A 25,636-nucleotide genomic window follows, 5' to 3' on the forward strand; every position below is an offset into this window, starting at 1 on the left:
TTCCTTCAGACAGATGACAACACATGAAAGGAGCACTCGGTACTCCTCCTTAAAGCAGGCAGCTCTCCCTGTTTTTTGTCACCAGCACTGTGCCAAAAGCTAATACAGAGCTAAAGCTAGTCACAAATTTAAAAGTCCTACTAGGAACTACAGAAAAGGAGTTCCTAAGAATCTGAAAAGAGAGTGAAACACACGCTATGTCCATTGTTTAAATAACGTTTCTTTCCAGCAGCTTTTAAAATGAAAAACAGATTGTTGGTAGGTAAGTACTATAGTGAAATAGCAAATATTGCGAGCATACAGGGCTAGAACAATCTCCCGGGATTGGTAATAAACCCCAGCAACATTAAAAAAGGGATCATTATTTATGAGAATTATATTCTGCTACAAGCAAATACAGCCCATAACTCCCAGCCTTGTTATTCCTGTGTGTTCCTGCATCTGTGAATCCAAACCCTTCCCTGATGTAGACTTATCACAGCTTGCCGGAAAAATAAAGTGCGTTCAGGCTGTTGTCTGATCTTGAACAGATAGACAACAAACCTTAATGCTACTTGAAGCATTTGCAGAAAATCAATATGCAATTTGCATAAAACACCAACAAGAAAAGAGGCAGCCTGTCATTTCCTCAGTCAGAGAGCTCTACACTTAACAGCAAAGGTGCTTGTTTACTGATGTGAGAAAATTAAGAGGAAAATACACGAATCCCTCATTAAACAAGTACTTTACTTATGAGTACTCACTAAAACGAGGGACACATACCTTTGTTCACTAGACGAGTGAACTCCCCCTGGCTAATATGAGCCTGACCCCTCATCCCATAGACCCAACCAGCCTCAGCCTGAAACCCCACCGGCCCCGCAGACCTAACCCACCACAGCCTGTCCCCACCCCACCCCGCAAGCCCTGCAGACCCAACCCGCCACAGCCTGAAACCCTGCCAGTCCCGCAGACCCAATCTGTTGCAACCTTAACCCCCCAACCCGCCCCATGGACCCAACCTGCAGCAGCCTGAAACCCCTCCCCACCCGCCCCACAGACCCAACCCACTGCAGCCTTAGCAACCTGCCCTCCCCACAGAACCAACGCATGACATCTTTAACACTCCTGCCCACCCCACAGACCCAACCTGCCACCAGGTTTTAACTCTTCTTCCTGCTCATGGCTCCCAACCGCCCTTAGTCTTTAACGCTCCCCAGCCCCCTCCAAACCCAACTTTCACAAGCAGTATCACATGCAGCCACTCCTTCACCGAATCATGAGCACTTGGAACAAATCAGCGACTTTCACATGCATTTGAATGGGAATTTAGTGTCCCTCTTATGAGTTTTCACCTACAAGCAGAAAGCTGGGAACCATTTGTGCTCATATAGGGAAGGATGAGTACGTTTCATAGTTCACTTGGATCAAACTTAATCCTCCCTCCCTCCCTGCTCCTCTGAATCCCAGACGTTTGTGGGCACCAGTTAATGTCTCTGGTGGCCCTTTTTTGTTAGAGACATGCAAATTATATTAGTTTATGCTTATGATGGCAGCACACATGCAAACACAATCTTCACCATGCGTAGCATGAATAGACCTAAATCAGGAGGCTAACCACAGGAGAACTGGCCAGAGAAATTTAAATAGAAACCTATCCCACTGGAATATGCACTTCTGTTCAAAACTGTAATGCTCGGTGAAACTGAGATGGCTTTTCTGGAATTTGGTTTTGGAAGAGGACTGGGAAAACATTACCAGTAGGTCAGGAGCACAAGTACCAGCTTCAGGGAAGACTGCTAAGAAACAGAACACAAAGTCCAAACTAGCTGTGACTTCTATGCTTCCATCAACTAAATAGAAACACCTCAGGCCTTAACATGGAGTCGCAAAGGCTATGTCTGCATGGGAATAAGATACGCAATTTGTGCTACACAAATTGCATACTGTATCTGATTTCGAGTTTATTTCAAAATAGGCTATTTCAGCATTTGGCGCTGTCTAAACATATACCAACGAGCACATTTCAAAGATGTGAAGCTACTCAAAAATAGCTCTGCCATGTAGACATAGCCACATGGTCCCCTTAGGTGCTCTAATCTATCTTGATACGCAGGGAATCCTGCACTGGGGATAGATGGTCCCTTATGCCAAAAAAAACCACAGCGTACAAGTGACTTTTGTTTTAAATTGTTTAAAGTGTATACATATAAGGGTTCGTGATACACAGAGATATTTAAGAGCAATTCAGAACAAAAAAAAAAAAAGGCGGAAGGCAAACCCCAAATGGAATTTTCCTTAATCTAAAATTTGAGGAGTTTCTTTCAGTTTGGGATGAAGACAAATTTAAAAAAAAAAAATCCTCCTTCATGAAATAGAACTGCTGTGCTCTGCACAGCTCCGGTCATTAGAAAGTATTGATGTGCCTACACTGAAAATCTGGGCCCCTCTTTGGGTGTCCTAATGGCAGCTGTTGCACGCTGGGTTCTTTTGAAAAGCCTGGCCCTGGATGGCTGGGACAAAAGAGGACAGTATCTTCCACAATGCTGGTCTTTTGTTTTATGGCTGTAACTGCACACAGTCCTCAGTCTCTTTGTTTCCTCCCAAGCAATCACTCAGAATCATTGTTTCTCTGTTGGTGATTTCAAACTGGGAGAGAAATGTAAGTATATGGCCGTGTCTACACTAGCCCCAAACTTCGAAATGGCCACGCAAATGACCATTTTGAAGTTTATTAATGAAGTGCTGAAATGCATGCGCGTGGCCACGGCACTTTGAAATTGACGTGCCTCGCTGCCGCGCAGCTCATCCCAACGGGGCTCCTTTTCAAAAGGACCCCGCCTACTTCGAAGTCCCCTTATTCCCATGAGCTGAAAAGGAGCCCCATGGCAGCGAGGCGCGTCAATTTTGAACTGCTGTGGCCGCCCGCATGCTAATGAAGCGCTGAATGTGCATTTCAGCGCTTCATTAGTAAACTTCAAAATGGCCATTTCAAAGTTTGGGGCTAGTGTAGACATAGCCTATGTGTCTCATAGAGCTGGAAGGGACCCCTGGGAGGTCACTGAGACCAGTCACCCGTCCTCTTAAGAAGGACGAAGCACCATCCCTGATATCTATTTGCCCTGATCCCTAAATGGGCTTCTCAAGGATTGAGCTCACAACCCTAGATTTAGCAGGCCAGTGCTCTAACTACTGAGCTACCCCTACCCTAAAGAAGTGCTACTGACCTGAATAAGAAATAGACTGTGTCTACACTAGCACCTCCCATAACCAAATAGGAATAAAGGGATTTCGACATCTGTGGAGTCCTTTCGAAAAGGACCCCATGTAGATGAGCTGCGTGTGATCAAAAGCAGCACTTTTGAAGTGCCACAGCTGCCATCATGCTAATGAGGCACTGCATATTCATTGCAGCACCTCATTAGCATATCCCTATATGTCTCATTAGCATCCCCCTTTCAAAAGGGGGGTGCTAGTGTAGACCTAGCCATAAGATCATATTAAATGTTCTCTAGCTGGGAAGTTTGAGTGCTCTTAATCTTCATAATCTATGCCTGCAAAGGCCATAGCATCAAGCCTCCCACTCCAGGTCAATAGATGGGGCTTGTCTAACATAGCTGAGAAGACAACACTTTGCAATTGTGGCTTACTTTGCCCCTCATACTCTGAAGACTCAGCCCGCCCCATCCCAGTCTAAGCTGCAGCATCTACACAGCTGTTTTTTACATGGAGCAATGCAAGCCCCAATCTGTCCACCCAGAATGCCGCACCTGTTCCTTGGCCGTAACACTCTTCTCAGTTAAGACTTAAATAAACCACTCTCCCAAACATCAGTGCTCTGCCATGGATGACAACCATTTTCCAGAGACTGTAGGCATGAGGGAACCAACAAGAGCAAGAGAAGATAGAACAGTGTGAAGATAAATAGGAAACATACTTTGTCAAGTCCCCAGGCGCCGACATGACAGTGCTTTTAAGAGAAAAGTAATAAACTTGTGTACTTAGTAGCATTTCAAAAATATTTTCTAGGCCCAGACATCTCAGAATGTTTCCTTCCTTGTCTAGTTTTCAGTGTAGTTTTACGGAAGTGCATCTGTAGAATGGCTGTGATTTAGGCTGCTCTCCAGCAAAGCTCTGAAGCAGCTGCTTAACTTTAAATGCATGAGCAGTCCCATTGATTAGCCACATGCTCAAAGTTAAGGGTGCTTTTAAGTCTTTTCTTTCCTCCTGGTCCTAAAGAGATTGCCATGTCAAACCCTGATCCAGCAGTGCGCTTATAGCAAACACATGCATAACTTTACGCACAGGAGTCATCCAATGGAAGTCAAATGATCATCTCTGAAAAAATCAGGGCTTTAGATTGAAAAATCCTTAAAGCAGAGACCTTGCATTTATGCTTGTCATTGAGGAGTATGCCAGAGTTTTAGAAGTTGCATAAAATAATTATAAGAAGCGGATCACCACAATCCAGACTATTTGAAATAAGAAAAACACTCACAGATGCCACAGCAAAGTGATTTCGGAATAACGTCAGCTTCTCTGAAATAACTTTATGAGCGTCCCCTCCACACAACCGCTATTTCAAAATAACTTCAAAATAGAGGATGGTTCATTTCAAATTCTGTAACCCCCATTCTATGAGGAATAGCACCCATTCCGAAACAGAGATTTCAGAATAGGGGCTGGGTAGACAGAGAATGGGGCTATTTCTAAATAAACCAAAGTGTGTGCAAGGGCTCTACTCTGAATAGGTCCTATTCTGTCCGGATGCTCTAGTTTGAAATAGCAGAGCGCTATTTCGATATGCATTTTGTGCGTAGCAGCATTATTTCCAAATAAGCTGTTCTGGAAAATCTCCAGAAAATCAGCCCTCGGGGGCTGAAATCAAACCCTATGCAACTTGGCTTTGCAGGGTAATAGCCTAGCTTGCTAGCTCCCTGCCAGTGGAGCTGACAGCCACCATGGGCCTGGGGGGCTAAGTGGGTGGGGTGTATGGCTCACTGCCCCTAGAAGGGGTGGAGCCAATGCCAGAAGGGGGCAGGGCTTAAGGCAGTCAGCCCTCCCCCCACACGTTCCCTCAGAGCCACACATGAAGTGACAACTCAGTGCTCCGCAGCATTTCAAAGGGGCCAGGGATCAACTGCCCCCTTTGCCTTTCCATTGGTGGGCCTGCCCCCTGCCATTCCTTTTAATCTACAGCATATGGAGATAAACAATTGTGACAAGGTGGGCCAAGTAGCTTTTGTAACACTGGTGGGGGACAGGACAGGCCTCAGAAAGAACGGTTGAGGACCCCTGCTTGCCTATATGGCAGGTAACCAGTGTTCCCTGTAAGCTGGGTGCTTGGGTGGCCACCCAGGAGAGATTCAGGTGCTGCCCAGCTGATCGGCAGAGCACTCACAGCCAGCCAGAGCCGGCAGCCTGTATTCTATTTGTGGTGCACATCTGCACATGCCTCGGTGCACATAAAATTTATTCTTCACTGGATCAAAAAGATGAGCGGGAACACTGTAGATAGCACTTTTTTATATACCTTATTTTGGCCCTTGTCTAATGGTTCAGCATTCTTTGGAGTGGGGGAAAGGATTGTGAAATCATTTGCATAGTTTTAGCAGCAGATTAAAAGCCACGCAGTGCTAAAAATATGGCTTTGAAAAAAATAATAAGATGCACAGTATCCTATCCAGAATCAGTGAGGCAGATAGTGCATCTGATTAATCAAATATCACTGAAGCACTTGCTAAATTTAAATAGCTAAAGAGTAGGTTGCTCTCATTTCTTTATAATTAACTATAATTTACATTTAAGCAATTGATTATAGCCCAGCTGAGTCCTTGACAGACTAACTTTCCTCTGGATTTAAAAAGGCTGTGGTCAAAAGACAACAAACACAATGTCTGTATTTTAAAACCAGGATGCAGCAGATCAACCAGCCTGGCCCCTGGCTGGCCAAGTCCTTTATGAACCATGCTTGCAATGAGCATGGGGCGACAGGGAACCTCAGGTTTCAGTGATGTGCTTTTATTAAGCTATTACATCATGAACAAAATTGTATGCAGTTTCTTACTCGAGATTCTCAAAGTCTTGCCAGACTCCATATCCCTCCCTACCTATTCCCTGTTAGATACCTGAAGGGTCCACCAGAGGGTACTAGGTTCACTCCCCATGCAGCCAGTGAAGGCCTTTCCCCATGGAGGTTCTACCAGAAAATGTCTTCTTATTCCCCCATGTCACTGGATGTCTGTGTTTTATTTTTCCCCTCAATTGCTATTCAGCATAATAGGCGTAGAGTTCACAAGATAATCAGAAAGTCCCAAATCACTAATCAGAATAGGAATTTGACTTTTTTGCAAACTGAACACACAATTTTGCTTTTGCCAAATTCACTCTTGTGCAACACCGGACGCACGAGCGCAAGGCCATATTCCCACTTGTGCGTGCACACGTCAGACCCATGCACTTCTAAATCCGTATGGCTGTTAAAAATCTGAGTCTACATGTCCTCAGCCAGGCTGATGGCATTTGATGTGCCAGACACATGACACAAATCCTCACTGAGCTCTCATTGTAGGATTTATGGGCAACTTAATTCCTTGCCACATTTAGGTGACCTCTGTAGGACAAATTGGGGGTGTGATTCCCAGCTCTTTTAGAAATACTCACGTTAGATCTCATCTAAAAATAGTAGCGTAGCCTCAGTAGCGTGGACCACAGCGGTGTCTTTAACTAGGCCCCCTGAATACATACCCAGGAAGTTCGGTCTGGTTTGCATTAGGGACAGATAGCAGCATGCCTCAGTTACACTTATTCCTACCTTTGAATTAGTGTGGAGAGCTCAGTTTGTGTTCGTGTGCATTTTGCCATGCCCCTGAGCCTCCCATTCTTCCCACCAACCACTAAGATGATATCCCTTCTTCCCAATCTGCAAACCCTAAAGCCTCTTTGCCACTCAGTGGCTACGTCTACACTAGCCCCAAACTTCAAAATGGCCACGCAAATGGCCATTTCAAAGTTTACTAATGAAGCGCTGAAATGCATATTCAGCGCTTCATTAGCATGCGGGCAGCCGCGGCACTTTGACATTGACGCGCCTCACCGCTGAGCGGCTCGTCCCAACGGGGCTCCTTTTCGAAAGGATCCCGCCTACTTCGAAGTCCCCTTATTCCCATGAGCTGATGGGAATAAGGGGACTTCGAAGTAGGCGGGGTCCTTTCAAAAAAGAGCCCCGTCGGGACGAGCCACGCGGCGGCGAGGCGCGTCAATTTCGAAGTGCCGTGGCCGCCTGCATGCTAATGAAGAGCTGAATATGCATTTCGGCGCTTCATTCGTAAACTTTGAAATGGCCATTTGCGTGGCCATTTCAAAGTTTGGGGCTAGTGTAGACACGGCCAGTGAGTGTTTTATGAACATGCGGAAGAGGCAGAAATTGAAAAGTGAGGCTTGGCGCCAAGGGGACACGGGTGTTTGCTGTACTTGCCTCTGAGAAGAACTGCGAGATGCCAGTCCTCATCTAGAGGCCAGACTTTGCTATTCCTGGAATAAAGTGACAGGGCGAGAGCCTATGGAAGATACACAAGCTCAGTGTCTGAGGCAAACGCTGCATGGACCCCCCCCCAAAGCTGTGCATGGACTGTTAATAGCTCTGTGGCTGCCTAAACAAAGCAGTCATCATTTCAACCAGGGGTGGGGAAACTATGGCCCACACGCCAAATCCAGCTCCCCCTGGTGCTCCAACAGGTGGGGGGCACCCTGGGTGGAGTGGCAGCGCCAGCCAGCTCATGCCACTATGGGGAGCGATGGAGGGGGTGAGCCCTGAGCCTTACAGGCCCAGTCAAAGCAGGCCACAGGCTGGATTCGGCCCATGGGCTCTGCCTGGTTGCAGGGAGGAAGAGGGTTGGGCTCTGGGTGGTAAGTAGGGTGCAGGAGCAGTCTGGGCGTGGGTGTATGGGATCTGGGTGAGAGGTAGAGTACAGGTGGGAAGAGGCTTTGTATGCTGCAGGGAAGCGCTCCCTGAGGTCACCACCCCACCCCTCCCATTGGCCAGGAATCACAGCCAATGGGAACTGTGGTGGGGTGGCGCCAGCAGGAAGTGCTTTCCTGCAATGCTGGAGTCACCTGTGCCCCTCCTCCCCCACCACAGCTGCCTCTGGTAGGTGTCCACATCTCTGGCCCCATCCTGCCCATACCCTGCACCCCCAACCCACTGCTGCACCCTCCTTCCCATTCATACACTGTATATCCACCTCCAGCCCACACCTGTGCCCTACCTCCCACCCAGATCCCATCCACCGACGCCCAGTCTGCGCCTGCACCCTACTTACCACCCAGAGCCCAACCCTCACCCCCAGCCTTCTCCTCAGCAGTCCCCTCCTACACATTGAATCCCTCATGCTAGAGCCTTGGGGTTCCCACAAAATCTACTAACCCCAGGTCCCCAAAAGAGTTAATCCAGCCCTGAGGGTAAGCCCTGAGCCTCGGCACCTCTCCCTCACTGGACTGCAGCTTGAGGAGGGTGTCTTTTTTTCCTGCTTCTCAGCTGGAGGCCACAATCTGTGAGGGTTTTTTTTTCCTTCTCATTAGGGGGCCAGATCAGTGAGGGCTGGATGAGGGGGTTGAATTTTTCTTTCTTCTTTGGTTCACACTTTTCTGGGGGTCAGTGGCACTGACCCAAAAAGGTTCCCCAACCCTGTTTTAAACCATGTCCTAGCGCTGAATGAGCTCAGGAATGGAATTCGGAGCTTTTCACTGAAAAATACAAAGGCCTGTAACATTGGAGCAGGAAGAAAATTGTTGCTAACTCTTGGTCTTAGAACTTCCTTTCCTCCTTCCTTTGGGGAAACCAGAGGGCAAAGGCTGCATAAAACGCATGAGAAGAACCGACAGGCTGTCCAGGATTCATGCATGTACACACAGTAGCCATTACATTATACATTCCTGACTGGTATCTCGCCAGCATAGGTGTTGTTATTAAGTGTCAGGCCAAACCACAGCATTTTGCAGGGCTGTGTCTACCGTTAGGCCTCAGGAATGCTAACTATCAGTTTAAAAATTACAAATAAAACCTCCTAGGTGTCTTTGGAAGTCATGGCATGGACCCCTCGGGATCTGGCTCGGTTTTAAAGAGATGTGTGGCTCCCTATGGGAATTACCTGCCTGATGTCCACAGCTGTTTTGGTTTTTTTGTTCATTCCATTTTGCTGATTGACTAATTAGCTTTGAGCTGTGGGGCCCCTCTTTGGCGCTTGAGATACATGCTCCGCTTCAGCCCTTCAGCAGGGAGAAATTGTTCAAATGGAAACTGCCTACTCAAAATGTCTACCTGGGCTGGCTGCCAGTCAAACTGCTCTCTTTGGTATTCCCCATACTTAAGGAGCCCCCTTCCCACAGCATCCCCTGGGTACATGTGGTGGGAAGCTCTTGCAGAGGACACAATATGAAGCAATATCCTGTGCTAACTGAACTGGTATTTTACTAAGCGGCGAGTATCTCTTTGCCATCATGAATGACCTCTTCCCCCATGCCTTCAAAGCAAAGACAAACAGCTTCTGAGATGAGTAAACCAGGGCAATACTCTACCCATACCTGGAAATACTCATCTGTTTCATACCCTCCTGTAGCTATTCTTGTAGCTTATTTAGAAAATTGCTGCTCAGGGATTTCTGTGCCTGCTGACGTGTTAGTACCTCAAAGATTGTTTCTAGCCTCGTACAACTCCTCATTCCCTTCAATGTCTTACAGCGTGGGGCAATAATGCATCTAACAGGATAGGAGGCTTATTATCCCCAACTACACTTTGGCCAGAAGACGTATCTGCCGTGCTTTAGTTCATTTAATCAGACTTGAATCATTGAAGGCCAGTCTGCTGTAGACGTTTTCCTCGCTTAGTCTTCAAGGTTCTGTGACTATACAGCACAGAACAAACCAGCAGTCACACAGCACTTAAAAGACTAAAAGCAAATAATTTATTATGGGATGAGTTTTCATGGGGCAGACCCACTTCCTCAGGTCTGGAGATCTGCTACATGACCGCTGGTTTGTTTTGTTAGAACACAGACTAACACAGCTACCTCTCTGGTACTAAATAGCAGAGACTAAGTACTGAGAACGACCAGAGCTCCCCTGGCTAATTACTCACCTTCCAGTTTGATGAGACTACAAATTAAAAATAAAGTGGAATAGTAGATTCTTCAGTTCCACCAGCAATACACATGTGTGAGCTCCCTGTAGAAATTTCCTTTAGATAAATCAGCTGTAGAATGCACTCTTGCAAACACCAAAAGATTCAAAAATGATGAATCGGCCTTCAAATATCTTGAAGTTGTTTTTTTTTAAACCACTACTTTTGGAGTTTTTTTATCTGCCATCTGCTTGAGTCTTTAAGGTTCATGTTTTTTAGTCCCTCTCTGAAACCATCCATGCTATAATTTTTTTTTTAAATGAAAGCTGAGATCCTCTCATCACATGACTCCAGCAGCTAGGACTTAGTTGAGTTTCTTAAAGTTTGTGAGAGCCATAATAAAGAGTTTGCAACACTGGCTTGGTTACGGTGACCATCTGTCCTGTTTTTGGTGGGATGGTCCCATATTTGGGATGCCAAAAAGGCATCGCTACTTATTTTACAAAAGGGACCAATTGTCCCTTATTTTCCACCGGAAGCCACAGCTGCCCCATCCCTGTGGCTGAGGCTCAGGGAACAGCGGGGAAACGCCACGGCTGCCCTGTCTCTGCAGCTTCTTCGGGGCTCAGGGAAGGGCTGTGGCTGCCCCATTCTTGGGGCTCCTGGTAGCGCTGGGGGCTGTTGTGGACAAGAGCTCAGGGAGGGCTGGAGGATGCCACCTCCTTCCCAGATCCTTGGGGCTTGGTGGAGCTGCCTTCCCCCCATATGGTCACCCTAGGCTTGGGAGAAATCTAAAGCAGATTTGAGGGTGGCAGAGTTCTCTCAAATGGCAGCCAAAAGTAAATGTTAAAGAATACCATCAACTTAAAACATGCATTTTCATCCAAGTTTTGCAACTCTCACTGCTAGTTTCAAGGCACAGAACCCTTAACATTCTTGTGCCTGAAGAAAAAGCAGTCAAGTAGCACTTTAAAGACTAGCAAAATAATTGATGAGGTGAGCTTTCGTGGGACAGACTCACTTCTTAGAAGTGGGTCTGTCCCACGAAAGCTCACCTCATCAATTATTTTGCTAGTCTTTAAAGTGCTACTTGACTGCTTTTTGTTTTGATAGTATATAGACTAGCATGGCTCCCTCTCTGTTACTATGGTGCCTGAAGGAGACTGGAAAACAAAAGTCTCTGTTTTTATCCAAGCTAATTTTGTGTACGTGACAGCGCTTTGTACGGTGTGGTTCTGCTGAGGCAGCTGCACTCAGTGTCTCATGCACTAGTATAATAATGTTTCCCTTGCACGTTCTTCTGCGAGGAATTCACAGCTGTACTTTTCCAAGGCCTCACAAAAGGTTGTTTACTACTAATGGCAACAAAGCCGCTGTTGGCTCTTCATTCAGAGTTAGCAGCATCCTCTCCCTTAAACCGCTGAAGAATGCAGACTGTAAGGAAGGGGTAAACGGGACCTGGATTGCACACTCTTGCTAGAGCCAGGGAGTGCCTGAAGAAACAGGAGGAGAGTCCCTCCCCTGACTCCCTGAATGCACCCACCACTTGACTTCCATAGACATTTGAGCATTAGCCCCAGACAAAAAGGTACAGAAAAGTTCTATTCTCATGGGATGAAATTCACCCCGTACCAAATCAGCACAAGAGCTATGCACCAATGACGTCTCATTGATCCTCAGGATGGGGCCTGCGCAGGCTAAAATTTTAAGCAGAGAGGGTAATGAGCTACTAGTACAAGTTACTGAGACTCGTAGTGGATTGTCAATTTCAAAACGAGGACTGGATGTTTTTCTAAAAGCTCTGCTCTAGGAATAGTTCTGAGAAACATTAGGGCCTGGTTTTACATAGGAAGTCCAACACAATGGTCCTTTCTTACTCTGAAAACTAAAAATCTCTATAAACATCCCTCTTCCAAAATCCCCCTCCCGCACAGTTCTCTGTTTCCCTGTCCACTTCATTCACAGTAATCTATTCACTTCTCAACCTTTGCTACAAATTAAGGTCACAACCTCTTCCTCAAACCTGGGCTGGGATTCCCAAAGAGAACAAAACTGAACTTCACCTGGATTCAGGCTGGTCATGGGCTCAGGGGAATATTTTTTTACAACTCTCGAGCAAATCCTAAGAGCACATAACTGGTTAGCCTAATATTAACTGGTCCTGAAGATAGCATGCATCTCTGCAATGAGGTCTATGATCCCATTTTAAAAAAAATCTGTAAAATCTGTGTAGCTTTCTTTAGAGCACCAAAGAAAGGGCTTGAAACAGGGGTTACTCAAAGCACGTGAGACTAATTACTGTGGTCTGTCTCTTCCTATTTCTTAGCTCCACCACCCTTCCCAGGGATTTCGCTTTGGAACCGTGCGAGAAAGCAGTGCTGAAGATTACGTCAGGCAGAGCTTCCCAGAGATGCATGAGTACATGAGACGGTACAACGTGCCTGCAACTCCAGATGGAGTGGAGCACCTGAAGTGAGTCTCTCCATTTCATGGGATGACAGACTGATCAAAGAGCAGTTAATTCCACTGTCCCCTAAGGCTGTGGTCCAAAGCTCCTTGAAGCCAATGGACCTTGTTCCAATTACTTCAGCGGATCTTAGTTATTCTAAGTGTCCTCTGTACATGCTTTCTAGATTCATCTTCTTTACGGATACAGATTGAACCTCATTAGTCCAACACCCTTGGGATCTGACCAGTGTTGAAGCAGAGAATTTGCCAAACCACGGGAGGTCAATATTGTTTAACACATTACCATCACTTCCACTGCTTAGTGTGCCCCTAGGAAACATTTAGGGGTAAATTAGAGCTAAATAACAGCACAGAACACTGAAAGCCAGGACTGGTGGCTATAAACAAACTTTATGGGACTGCAGGAAACTTGGCCACATCCTTGATAAGCGGACACCTGGCTAACTAAAATCACGCCAGACCACAAATGTTGCCAGGTCAGAGACTGCTGGGCTAGAGAGGTTCAACCTGTGTGTTTTTTAAAAGGACAGCAAACTTTTATTGCCTAGAGACCATGTTTGACTTTCCACTTTCAAAAGCATCAGCTGCAACGCTTTGGCATGGAGGACAGCAGGGTGGAGACAGTAAAGAAAGCACAAGTTCATTCTCCATTAGAAAGGAGCAAGGAGTAACAGTCACAGCATGGAGAGCACACGGAGGCTGTTCACAGGCAAAGAAAGCCTGTACAGTGACATGACAACCCTTCTACTGCTAACAGGCAGCAAGATAAATGCCAGGCAGGGATCTGTGCTTGAAAGATATTCATTGGGCAGCAGGCATGGTGTCCAGGAGCGCCATGCTGATAAAATCAAACATTCAAAATCTCAGCGTCTCCCACACAACAGCAATTGTGCCCCAAATAGGGAGTCCTTTGAAAAATTATAAATAAGAACAGCAGTGACACAAGATCGGCAGAAAGTTATAACCTCAGTCCTCATGCTTCCAGCAAGGAGTGTGGTTTCAAAAACACATCCCTCTCAATGTTCTGCAATTATAACAAGACAGGAAGCTGTAATCATGGTCACAATAATGACCCACAGTTTAGATTCCATGGGGATCACTGCACATAATTGCTTGTAATTATGTTGTTTAATAGTTTATGGTACCCCATTTTAACACCCCAGACGTTTTCAGTGGGTGCAATTCAATCTAGTTCCATTGTAGTCAGGGGGGTCTCTCACAAGTCTGCCAGCTGGGGACACAGGATGCTCATTTCCACACATGCTATCAGCACCTTAAATTTGCTTTCCATAAAACATTCACACCAGTGAAACTCAATCCTGCAAATGTTCATGGAAAGTGAATACAAGAGAAAAGTAAGCCTGGATGAAGGATATATGTTTTAAAACGGCAGCAAGTATTCAAGGAAAACCTTTCGAAGGGTTTGCTCAGCTCAAAGATTGACCACCCCATCCTAAAACTTAGAAGAAGCACCAAGAAACTGAGCCTGAGTGACAGACTTAGAGATGTTTGGTTCCCTCCCCGTTGGTCTTTCTTGCTACAGTGCACGGAACTCATTTTGAGTTTTATCCTGTGGCATTTTCCTTCTTCCAAGCCAAGGATATGTCAAATGAACAGAACTGGTTCTTATGCTGATATTCTGCCATCCAGATCAATCTCTCTGCACTTTAGCCCTTCCATCTTTGATATTTAACTCAGTTCTGTATTGATATTGATAACCCATGAGCCTCCTCATGTATAAGCTTAATTAAGTTTGGGCTAGCTTTTGTGTCAGATTTACATCAGAAGCTTCCTGAGAACTAGAACAAATATATTCCTGGTTTCCAGCTGTAAAGCTGTAAAGCTTCTCATATTGATTCTGATTTCTCACTTTGATCTTGAACACAGGCATGATCCGGAGAAACTAGATGCCTTCATCATGGACAAAGCACTCCTAGATTATGAAGTGTCAATAGATGCTGACTGCAAACTCTTGACAGTGGGGAAACCATTTGCCATTGAAGGTATTTCAGACTGTATCTTTCTCCTGGTACATTCTCCCTGCTAGCATTGCATATAATGAACACAGACAGAATTCAAGACTATGGGCAAGATCCTGGCCACCTTGAAGTGTCCTAGCAGAGCTCCCATAGACTTTCATAAAGCCAAAATATTTCTCCTTCCTCTTTTCAGATTTCAAATAACTTGCATATTAGCTAGCAGTGGAACAGTGACTGTGCAGCAGTTTATTCTTGTGGTAGGACCTACAAGCTTCACTCAGGGAACCACATTATGTTACTCACTGTACCCACGGAGAACAAAATACAGTCCTGTCTCAAAGAGCTTGTCATCTAAATATTTAATCTCAGGCTAGCCCTACAGTGACTAATAGGAGACTAAAGCCTGTTGGAAGGGAACTCAGTGATAAGGGGAGAGACCCTGGTAAAACAAAGTGTTTGGACATACAGTAATTTCTCCAAATATTCAAGTAATTCTATGGTAAGTGGTTTAGGCTAAGGACATAGAATGGGATGGAACTTCTTCCTAAGGACAGCATCCCCACAGGGATTATTTGTGACTAGTTCTGCCTGCTCCTTTGTGAGAATACAAAGCCATGAAGGCATCAGAATCTGCCCACTCTGGCTGTGCTCAGGAGGCAAGATGCTGGCAGATTGGTGCAGATGGGATATTGGTGTCTTGCCCATGCAGCTGGGGTTTCCCCAAGGACTATTTTTGCATTATTGCGGGGGGAGGTCTGTAGTTTGATTGTCAATAGTTCTTCAGTGAAGGAGAATATGGCCAATGGGTCTTTCACACCCTTAACGCTGTGATAAGCGCTTGCAGGAAGTATTTGTACCACATCCACAGAGGATCACCTTACGCCAATCCTGCGCATACTGTCTTCTTGCCTGGAGCAGAAATTGACCCTATACTTTGAAATAGTCATATCTAATGACACCTAAACTGCTGTCAGATAGGGAAGACTCATTTTCACAATTCAGGATGGAGTAATGCAGCTCTATGAAAGACTTTTCACCAATAATCAGAGATGAGAAAAGTCTCCCAAAGCTACTTGAGTAAAAGTGCACTTGCTTTCACTTCTGGGTACTTGAGTACACGAAAGTTGTGATGCATGTGTTTGTGCATGGTCACTTTTACTCAAGTATTTTTCAAGAGGAACTCCAGTGACTTGTCCTTCAGTACAGTCACCCCCAACCCACCCGCTCAAACAGCTGTACTTTTAGTCAAGTCACTTTTTGGGTACTTTTTCCACCTCTGCCAATAAACACGCAAATTCAAAAAAAAACAAAAACAAAAAAAGGATTTCCCATAATCTCCCTTTCAAACAGTCATGCTTGGTTATTCAGCTGGGTTTGGAGATTTCTTTAGAATAACTAATTCACCATTTCCAATTACCTGACCTCTTAAACTGCCAGTCTATGAAGAGTGGCACACCGACAGCTGCACAGTGCAGCCTGCAAGCACATCTTGTAGGGCTCCAGCACACTAGCAGCTATTACATGTCAGGTTTCATTTTTGTGATGTATGATCAATGGAAATTATTCCCCCATCCTCTCCTTCCAAGAGCAATCAAGCCAATGGAACCATCACAAGGCAGTGACCTCTCCCACACCGCAACAGGAAATGAAGATGATGGAAGCCAAGGAGTTTAATCATTCAATCTGTAGGCCCCAAAGATGCCAGCCGTATAACAAATCCCCCTTTGACACTCAGTTGCGGTCTTTTTCTAGCACACTGGGACATTAAAAAGCAATACATTTTTATTTCCCAGCAGGGGTAACACTCATCATAAATCTGTCTGTCTGTCAGCAGTCAGAGTTATACCTCATGAAGTGTACAGGTGAGAAGGGCTAGCTTTATGGAGAGGGCTACAAAATCACTAAACTTTGAATACATGACAGTCAGGAACAGTAAAAAATAATAAACTCTAGTCCCACATCTTCTAGCATCGAATTGCCACATATTTACAACACAGATTGTGCTCATTATTTGGTGCTGTCCTTCGTGTTTTTCCACACACAAAGCCATCATATACATGCAGTTCGAACGACTTTTAAATTAAAGAAGGCCAAAGATCAAAGGAATGCAGTATTTTCCATCTTGGAGCCATGCAAATGTCTCCTCTGTGCAGGTAGTTATAAGAGGCTGCAGAGGCTTTGAGAAAGTAAAATAAAAACAAGAATATGCACCTCTTATAGAATACCTTTCCTCTTTAGGTCTCAAAGCACATTACAACTGGAATGCAGTTATCACTGTCATTTTAAAGATGGGGAAACTGAGGCATGGGTAGCCAAAGTGATTTGTCGAAGGTCACCTACTAGGCTAGTGGTACAGCCAAGAATAGAACCTAGGTCTTTTGAGTCCCAGAACTGGGCTCTATCATTTACGCACTAACCTTTTTAGAAATGTAAAGTGCAACGCACAGCTAAATACCCATACAAATGCTACGCCGCTTCATTACATAGCAAGTCACACACCTGCAGACATCTCGAGGGTGTTCAGTTTGTATCTCCAGCTGTTTTCACAAAACATTTTTGGTACGGCATTTGAGAGATGGGGCTACATTTTACGAAGTGTGCGCCTAAGATGCACACCGTAGAGCTGCATATGACTGTCGAAAGGAGAGGTGTACAGGTCACAGGTAATTTCCTGTTGGAAAGTTCCAAGGTGCACATGCATTTATTTGTTAATGTATACAATTGCATGTTCCGTGTGCACAAATTAGGCTATGTAAAAAATTAAATAACAGGGTTGTTTTTTCTGAAGCCTGGCATTCACTAATTAGAATGATTGAGTGTCTCATTTGCACTAAGGATTTTTAGAGCACTTTGAAAGTGACCTGGGACCTTCATATGGATATAAAATACAGAGGTGCCCATTTGAAGCCTGTTTACACTGGGATGTGGAATTCCCAGTTTGGGTGGATGGGTATACAGGTAGGCAGTCGTGTTTCTCTGTCCAAGCTGCCAATCATTCCTCCCAGCTCTGAGCACAGTACTGTCTATGAATGAGAATCTGGCCCGCTGGCTATTGAGCTACTCGGAGGTGTAACAATAAAATCTCCATCTCTCTTAATATTTATTTTGAAATAATTCAGTAAACATTATGTGGTTGCCCACTGCAGAATTCAAATACACGTCCCTATCACATAGGCCTTCTAACCAAGGAATACAGAAAGCCTGATTACAAATTAATGCTAAGGACACCTTGTGCTGCTCTGGGTGTAAAGCGGTCCCAAAATGATTGAAGTCTGGGGTGGCAATTTCCTGAGATAAACTAGTTTAGGACAGAGCAGTGAGAAATACTGCTTTAAACTTAGTTTAAACCTGGAAAAATAATTGCATCGGTGTCCATCAAGTCCAGCAAGCACCGAACAAGCCTTTTCAAACTTCAGCTACCTCTGGTCAGACATTAAGAACAGATTCAGTCTGTCCATGCCATTGAAAATGACCTTTGCTAGAGAGCACTGCATGGCCACATGGTCTAGGCTGCAACTCGTGTGCTTCTTATTGCTCTATGCTACAAGCCTACAACATTGCTCTTACTTTTGTTCATAATAGCAAAAACTGAAATTTGAGTCAAGAAAGTGGTGGTTCCCTGGAGAAAGCACCAAACCAAAAGCGTTCACTGATATTACAATGTTTAATATTATAATTACGTATATTAGCGTTACACACACTGCAGTTTTGCTTTTTATTGGCACAACCCTAAATTAGTCTTACCAGATGGAATGATAACTTGAATATCGAAGTAAAACAAAGTGTAATGTGATGTGCATTAACAAAAAACAGTTTTTAAGAAGCAAATGCTATAAATTGGGACTGACTGACTTCTCTCTGGATGGCAAAAACCATGAGTTTACCTGGAAAAAAACACTTTTGGTAAGTAATATGCCATCCGCAACTAGACTTTTTCCCCACTCTAGAGCCATTTTACATTGCCAGGGTGACATAAGGAGTCCTGGTATAAAGGAGACAGAGGCCTTCAGCAAATGCATAAGAGGCTGTTTTTCTAAAATGAAGCATTTAGAAAACATTCATATTCACGTTGCCGTATTACTGTGTTGAACTGCTTTGGCTTTGCACACTTGTTTCGGTAGACCTTGTCATCTGCAGGAGTGATCTTGTGTGTGCAAATACTGATGTTTGCGCACACTACACTATTTTGCTTTGCAAAATCTCATTTGGGTTTGGGCCCTGTCAGACTATAGCTGAGCCAACACACCCCATGGGACCTGTTTTCTTAACCTTATAGCCAAGCACAGCAACTAGTTGTGCGACCCAGATTTCTGAAGAGGTTGTATTGATACCAACTACTCATAAGCAACCAAAACCAGCCAAAAAGCATTCTATTGTGTTTTCTCCTAGGATACGGCATCGGCCTTCCCCCAAATTCTCCACTGACTTCAAATATATCTGAGCTGATAAGTCAATACAAGTCCCATGGCTTCATGGACGTGCTGCATGACAAGTGGTACAAGGTTGTGCCATGTGGGAAAAGAAGTTTTGCAGTCACTGAGGTAAGCCATGCATTTAGGGGTCACAGAAATGATATGGTCTGGGGTTTGATCTGACTGGGAGGTTCATGACACAAACAGAGGAGAGTCCCTGGCTGGAAGAGGTTACTGCCTAAGACAGGGGTCAGCAAGTTTCGGCACACAGCCTGACCAGCCATGCAACAGTTTATTTACATTCAGCATCTGCAGGCTTGATGCCCCACCCCCTGCAGCTCCCAGTAGCCATGCTTGGCTGGTCCCAGCCAATGGCAGCTTTGGGAAGTGGTGGCCACCCATCTTCTACTCTGGATTCCACCTCAGAGACCCTGTAGACAGCAGCTGTCTGCAATGGCCATTAAATAATTGCATTGATATGCTGTGATATTTGCCTAGGCCTCTTCCCCATGACCCCAAAACATTCTTCACCCTTATCTCAGGGCCTTGTCCGGGTGGCATCTCAGCTGTTCTCCTCCAGTCAGGTCTGCTGACTGTGGGGACCTGGTGATTCAAGGGGGCTTGGGGCACCCATCTGCTACTGCCCCACTGGAGCCTCATATGGTGTGGTCCGAGTGGTGCGAAAGGCTGTGTGGATGGGAGAGCATGATGCAGGTGGCTCTGAGGGGTGCCCCTTCCAGGAGTGCAGAGACCACCCCCCGCCTCTTCCCTCCTCCCTACACACACCTTGAGCCTCCTCTCCCCCATCCCCAACTCTACGAAAGAACTCTCTCCCAGTCCTCTTTGTCTGGAGAGATGTTCACTTTGTCTTGGTTGCTCAAGGTTCTCCCTTCCAGGCCTATTTACCTGAAAAGCTTTTATAATCTTTGCCCTGCTTCCTCAGGATACCTCTCTCCAAGGCCTCTCTCCAAGGCCTTTCTACCTGGAGAGCTTTTATAATCCTCGTCCCCTTTTAATTCCAACTCCCTCTCAGGCCTTTCAACAGGATGAGCTGGTAGTGGTGATTGCTGCCCATTTTCTGAGGGTTTCTTTCCTAGACCACTCTCCACTTGGAGAACTTCTGGCAATCTCTTGCCTCAGTTAGTCTGGTTTCCTCTCAGAGCTCTGTTTGGAGAGGTTTTTAGGTTCAGGTCCCCGGGAGCTCCTCCATTCAGAGCCAACCTATCTCAAGGGTGGGCTCAACCAAAGTTACCCTTCGGCCATGTTCTTTAGTCAAGGGGGAGCTTTTTTTTTCTTTGGCTGACATTAGGAAGTCCACAAGTTTTTTGGCAATTCTTCTATTTTCTTCTAAGAGCTAGGAAGTGATCACAGCTCAGGATCTCTCTTTTTATTGGCAGCCCATATGCTGTACATAGTGGTATGTTGTAATTTACCACATGCAGGATGTTCAGATCAAAGCCTTTTACCTCCTGTGTACTATGTTAACCATCCAGGTTTTTCCACAGAAATAAAGATTTTTATTGTGGCCTCCTGATCTGCAGGGGAGTCCTTTCGGATACATCTCTAAGTACACCTGAGAGAGTTAAGGATCTCTCTATCCAGGTTCAGATCCCTTCCAGGGCTTCCAGAGACTGTATGGTTTTGCCTACTGCTTTCAATACCTGGCCTAGCAACACCCACTTTTGTGCTCTCCATACCTCACGATATCATGCAGGTGACATTCAGCAGCTTAGGATCACTTAGGTTCCTTTTTCTTCAAGGAAAAGCTCTTTTATTTTTTATTTTTTTAAGCAGAGCTCCTATTACGGCCTTACTCTTCTGCCACATCATCAAGATTCCAGGGTTTTAAAGCCATGGCTGGGCATCTCTCTCCATCAACAGACAACTGTAGCTCCTTCTGAGACCATTTTCTTTTCTGTAGTGGCCTAAGTCCAGGTCTTTCTTCTTTGCCAAGTTAGACTGTGACCTTTGCTGAATCCTGAGCAGGTTCTGGAGCTTTAGTCAGCTCAATTTCCAGCAGAAAGCACAGAGTTTTTCCCCCCACCCTCCCTTCTTCTCTTCTCTGAGTCAGGTCAGACCTTGCTTCTGTTTTACTGCTTGTACTACGATCCTGACCTGTGAAGAGCAAAGCTCTTTCACCTCCTGCTCATATTGAGTAACTGCACCTGTAGTTCCAGGATTTCCACCCGGTTCCAGTTAGCAGTAGCAGCCTTCTCTTCTAGCTCAACCCAGTCCCTTACCATACAGGTCTGCTGTGTGCTGAGGGGGGTGACTGCCACAATTATAATTGCTGTTGTGCCTGAGATCTCATTGTTTGTGCCACGGGACAACCACTTCCTTATTTGACTGCTACCCACTCCTTTCACAAAGTCTTCCTGGAGGTCTAGCCCATCAGACACCCCATTGGTAACCAAAACATCTCCTGGTACTCTCTTTCTTTCTCACCGTCTTCACATGGGTTTCCAGAAACACCTCAGTCTTTCACACCTACAGAGGCAGAGACAATTTATTTGGTCATAATCTAACTCTTATCTTAGTGTGGTGAGCAGCTTTTCTAAGATCTGCTAGACTTTATCTTCATCCATCTCCTTTGTGGATTTTCCTTCAGGGATAGAGTTACTCTTTCTTGTACATTCTCACTCTCTCTATAGTGGGGGGAGTATTTCCTCAGAACAGATGACCTAGCTTCCTCAGTCTGTCTTTTAAGCTTGAGACGTCTTACTCTATGTCTTGGTTCAGCTGACCTCTTTCAGAGTTCCTGGGCACCATATTTTTGAGCCCAGTGATTTGCTTGCTAAGTGAATGCATTTTGCTTTCCTTGGCCAACTCTTTACGTTTAGCCACCAGCATTGCCTTCTCAGGGTCAGTTGCCTTTTGCTTGGTCTGTCCCAGCTGCTCAGTCATCTCTTTTACAGCTTGAAACCACCTCCATTCTGTTCCCTGGAGCTGGGTCTCTGAAGCCTTCAATCTGCTATTTAATTCATACCAGAGAGCCTTGCTCTGGTTCTGACGGTTGTAGGGGTGCCTGGGTGCCCCATCAGAAGTCCCAGCCAACAGTCATTCTCTGAACTTAGGCCCTGTGAAATAGAAGCCCTCTGCCTCTGATACTCCCATCAGAGAGTGCTACTGTCCCTCTGAGATTCACATTTTGCTCTTCTCCACAGGGTTCCTCTCAGGGGCCTGAACCTGCCTCAGTTTCTGTGACATATTAAGGACATTCCCCATGTTCATTCCCCTCAGGACAGCAGCTGCAGGCTGGATCTTGTCTTCAGCAAGAGTTGCTCAAGCCCCATGAGTGCTTTCCCATTTCTATTGCATAGGCCTCAGTCCTACCTTTCTTCTCTAGCCCAGGTTTGTCAACTTGGAGAAGGCCTGGGTCTACTATAGCACCAGTACTGCCTTCCCCAGTTAGAGATTTGCTCAGGGTAATTCCTTCTTATGTGGCCCATGTCTCCACAAGGGAAACAAATTGTCTCTGGAGCAGCCTTCCAAGCCCCAAACTGCATCTTGACGTCCCTTTGTTCTGCCTTCTCTACAGCCTGGGCCTCAGGCATTCTGTATGTTGGCCAACCTGGCCTTACAATCAGGTTACCCTGGTCTTGATGGCACTCAAGGCAACCAGTCTGGCCTTACAACCATGGCCAATGTCAGGGTAAACCTATCTCAGCTGCCCCACTTGACCTTTGTACCTGCAGCTCCACAGTAGACTCTTTCCTTTGCAGCATCTGGGCCTGGGAGGATGCTGTCATCATGCCAAGCTCCCTGCCAGGCCTGAGACTGGAGATCCTGAAGTTGTTGCTGTTGAAGCCCCTAGGGGGTTTTGTTATTGCTGGACTGCCTGCTGCTACTGGCCTAGAGCTCTTCTCAGCTCTTCCATAGGCCACTGTTTGCAGGGGCCAATCCAAATAATCCCCACTTCTGGTATCTGTGTAATAGGATGCACTCCCCTTTCATGAGTGTGTGCACTTGCACTCTCTCTTGCTGTGCAGCTCTTCTTTTATTAGGTTGCTGGGCCCTGATTGGCTGCGTCCCACACAGCTGCTTTAGGCAGCTGAAGAGGACCTCTCTATTGTCCTCTTCTAGAGTTAGGTGTGGCACGACCACCAGGCCTCCAGGAGGGGGCCTCAGAGTCTTGTCCATCCCATTACAGGTCCATTGTAGAATAAAAAGACTTGTGATATGAATAAGAAGAGTAACTTCCTTGAGAGAATCTAAGGGTGAAAAGATTACAACGTGATTTAAAAAAAAAATCCATCTTGAGGAACCTAAACATAACTTATGAGCTACAAGGTCTTTTATGTTTATTTTGCACATTTTGTTCCAAAGTGCTGTTCCCTGACACGAGCCATATATTCCTACTCAACAGAACCATTGTTGCTGTCTCATCTCATTGAGTCCAGCCCTACCCCCAGCACTCAATGTTACCTGGGGACCCTAGAAGCTTTGAGTTGGAAGAAGCCTCAAGAGGTCACCTAGTGCAGTCCCCTACTCCAAACAGGATCAACCCCAGCTAAACCTAGGATCTGGTAGAGTGATCAAAATGAATACATAAAAGAGCCTGATTGTCTGGGATTTCCATTTCTCCAGTTTTGTAGGCCCAAATAAATCAGAGTAGCATCTAAATGTTTTGGTCTAACTGAATAAAAGGTAGCCTGGAGGTTTATTCATCACTAATTGTTTACAACATGTTCCAGAGACTGGTCCAAACAAACAGTCAAAAAACAGATATCCTCAAACTTGGAGGAGTGTAGATCTGACTCTGTATCTGCATTTTGCAGCTTGCATCAGCATTTATTATTTTCATTAATGTCAATGTGAACCTAATTAACATTTTTTTAATTGAGAAAAATGGAATGTTCTTTCAATAAAACCTATCATACTTTTGTCACTCTAATACTCAGCCTAATTCCAGGAAAATAAAATTTTGGGGGCAGGCAGAAGCTTATTTCTGGCAATTTTTTATCCTGTTTCCCTGTAGCCTATACTAATATTGCCAGGGAAATGTTCTTGGGTTGGAGGGGGACAGTTTTTAATGCAACATATCTAATCTTGACAGCCTGTTAATTCTGAAACCCTCCTGTTATTTTACATTTAAAAACAAGTCTCTTGAATTAAACCTAATCAAGATTGCCAGTAGGCCCTGGCAGTTAATTAGTTCAAGTGGCTTTAAAACTGAAAACCCTTGTCCATCTGCCAGGAACAAACTCAGACTTTTGAGTGCTTTCCCACTAAACATTCAATTGGCTTGTTAAGCTTTTGCATTTTAGAGAGATCAATCAAGTCTCAAAATATATTTGACAGGTCTCTTTTCAAACAACCCTTTGACAGGTTTAATATGAAAGCCAAGCAATGTTTGCTTTCACCCCCAGTGTGGGACTGCATTGAGCATGGGATAGTAATAAGGGAGCTTCATTTAACTGTATTTTAGAGTTTCTGACTAGGAGATTAAATCATGGAAAGCTGCAGTTCTGCGGCTGTTAGCAACGGGGATTTTGTGATGTAGTACCAAGCAGCCTGAGTCTGGAACTCCCCATAGAGCAGAGAATCTCGGGTTTCAGCAATATGTTTGTTAGCCTCTCCCCTAGTTACAATGACAAGCAAATGGATGAACTGAGTGACCGCCTAACCTCTGTCTGCCTCCATCTCGCTCTCTCTCTCATCTGCTTCCCATTATAGACTTACAGGTTCACCAGCTGGCAACGTGCCTTCTCCTTTTCTCTTTCACCCACACATCTGCATTTACAGGCAGCCCATGGGGCTGCTCTGACCTTGCGCTACATGGGGCACAGCCAGCTCTCTTTATAAAAGTGAATTGAATATCATCTGAGTCCACTAGCATTCTGATGGCAATCCAGCTCTCACAGACTGATGGACAGATGTCTAAGACACTGCAGTCATTAAACCTCCCCTTGTTCATTTTGAAAGCTTAAATGATGTAGGTGGGCAAGGGGCTACTGTAATACAAACAGGATACAAATGCAAATATAAACATCTGCTGGCAGTATAGGATCCACGACACACAGTTGTACCATTCAGTCGCGGTCAGAAGACAGCTGTGGTAGGGAGCAGCCCATTTAAATTCTGTCTGAAAACACAGCCAAACACTGATGCATTCTACAAAATGACCAGAGCAGCTTGGCCTTCTGCTAAGGATCAGAGCAGTGATGTAAAAGCAACATAGAAATGAGATGGGCTGTATCTCCCTTCTCTTGATTAGTTTGTTGTGCAGTATAAACAGTTTAGAAAATTAGCTATTTGTAATGGTTCACACACCTGTTATTGCATTGAATCATTTCATACTCTCCGAGACATAAGGTGGTAATTATCTTCATTCCCTCCTACTCAGCCTGTCCAACTTAGTCCTGGAATTTCTCTCTGAAGTGTGACCTTTGGTGGGTTGCTGCTTCAATGTGTTTATCTTCTTTTTATTGCCAGATTAAGTATTTTCCATGCTTGCTTTGGCATTTCATGAGCTAATAGAAAATGAAGTCTTGTTAGAGGTGATTTAAAGATCCATAAATAACAAATAATTCATTGGAGAGGCCAGGGTTGAAATACTTTAGACTGAGCTGCATATGAGTTCAGTAGGGTTGACAGAGTATTGAGTCAGAAACTCAGCAGCATCTACTGAAGACAACAGACCTACACCAACATATACCACCTCAGGATCTGGTCCAATA

At 45.2% G+C, this 25,636-nt stretch overlaps 1 protein-coding gene across 1 annotated transcript in view; it reads left to right on the top strand.

Annotated features, from left to right (window-relative positions):
• GRIN3A (glutamate ionotropic receptor NMDA type subunit 3A) overlaps positions 1-25,636 on the top strand; it is a 75,932-nt gene that overhangs the window by 37,662 nt on the left and 12,634 nt on the right. Inside the window, exons 4-6 of the mRNA XM_074994030.1 lie at positions 12,423-12,568; positions 14,453-14,568; positions 18,934-19,085. Coding sequence (XP_074850131.1) covers positions 12,423-12,568; positions 14,453-14,568; positions 18,934-19,085 — 414 coding nt within the window. The remainder of the gene's footprint in view (positions 1-12,422; positions 12,569-14,452; positions 14,569-18,933; positions 19,086-25,636) is intronic.

Source organism: Carettochelys insculpta, chromosome 5 (assembly GCF_033958435.1).
Source record: "Carettochelys insculpta isolate YL-2023 chromosome 5, ASM3395843v1, whole genome shotgun sequence".
Lineage (NCBI taxonomy): Eukaryota > Metazoa > Chordata > Testudines > Carettochelyidae > Carettochelys > Carettochelys insculpta.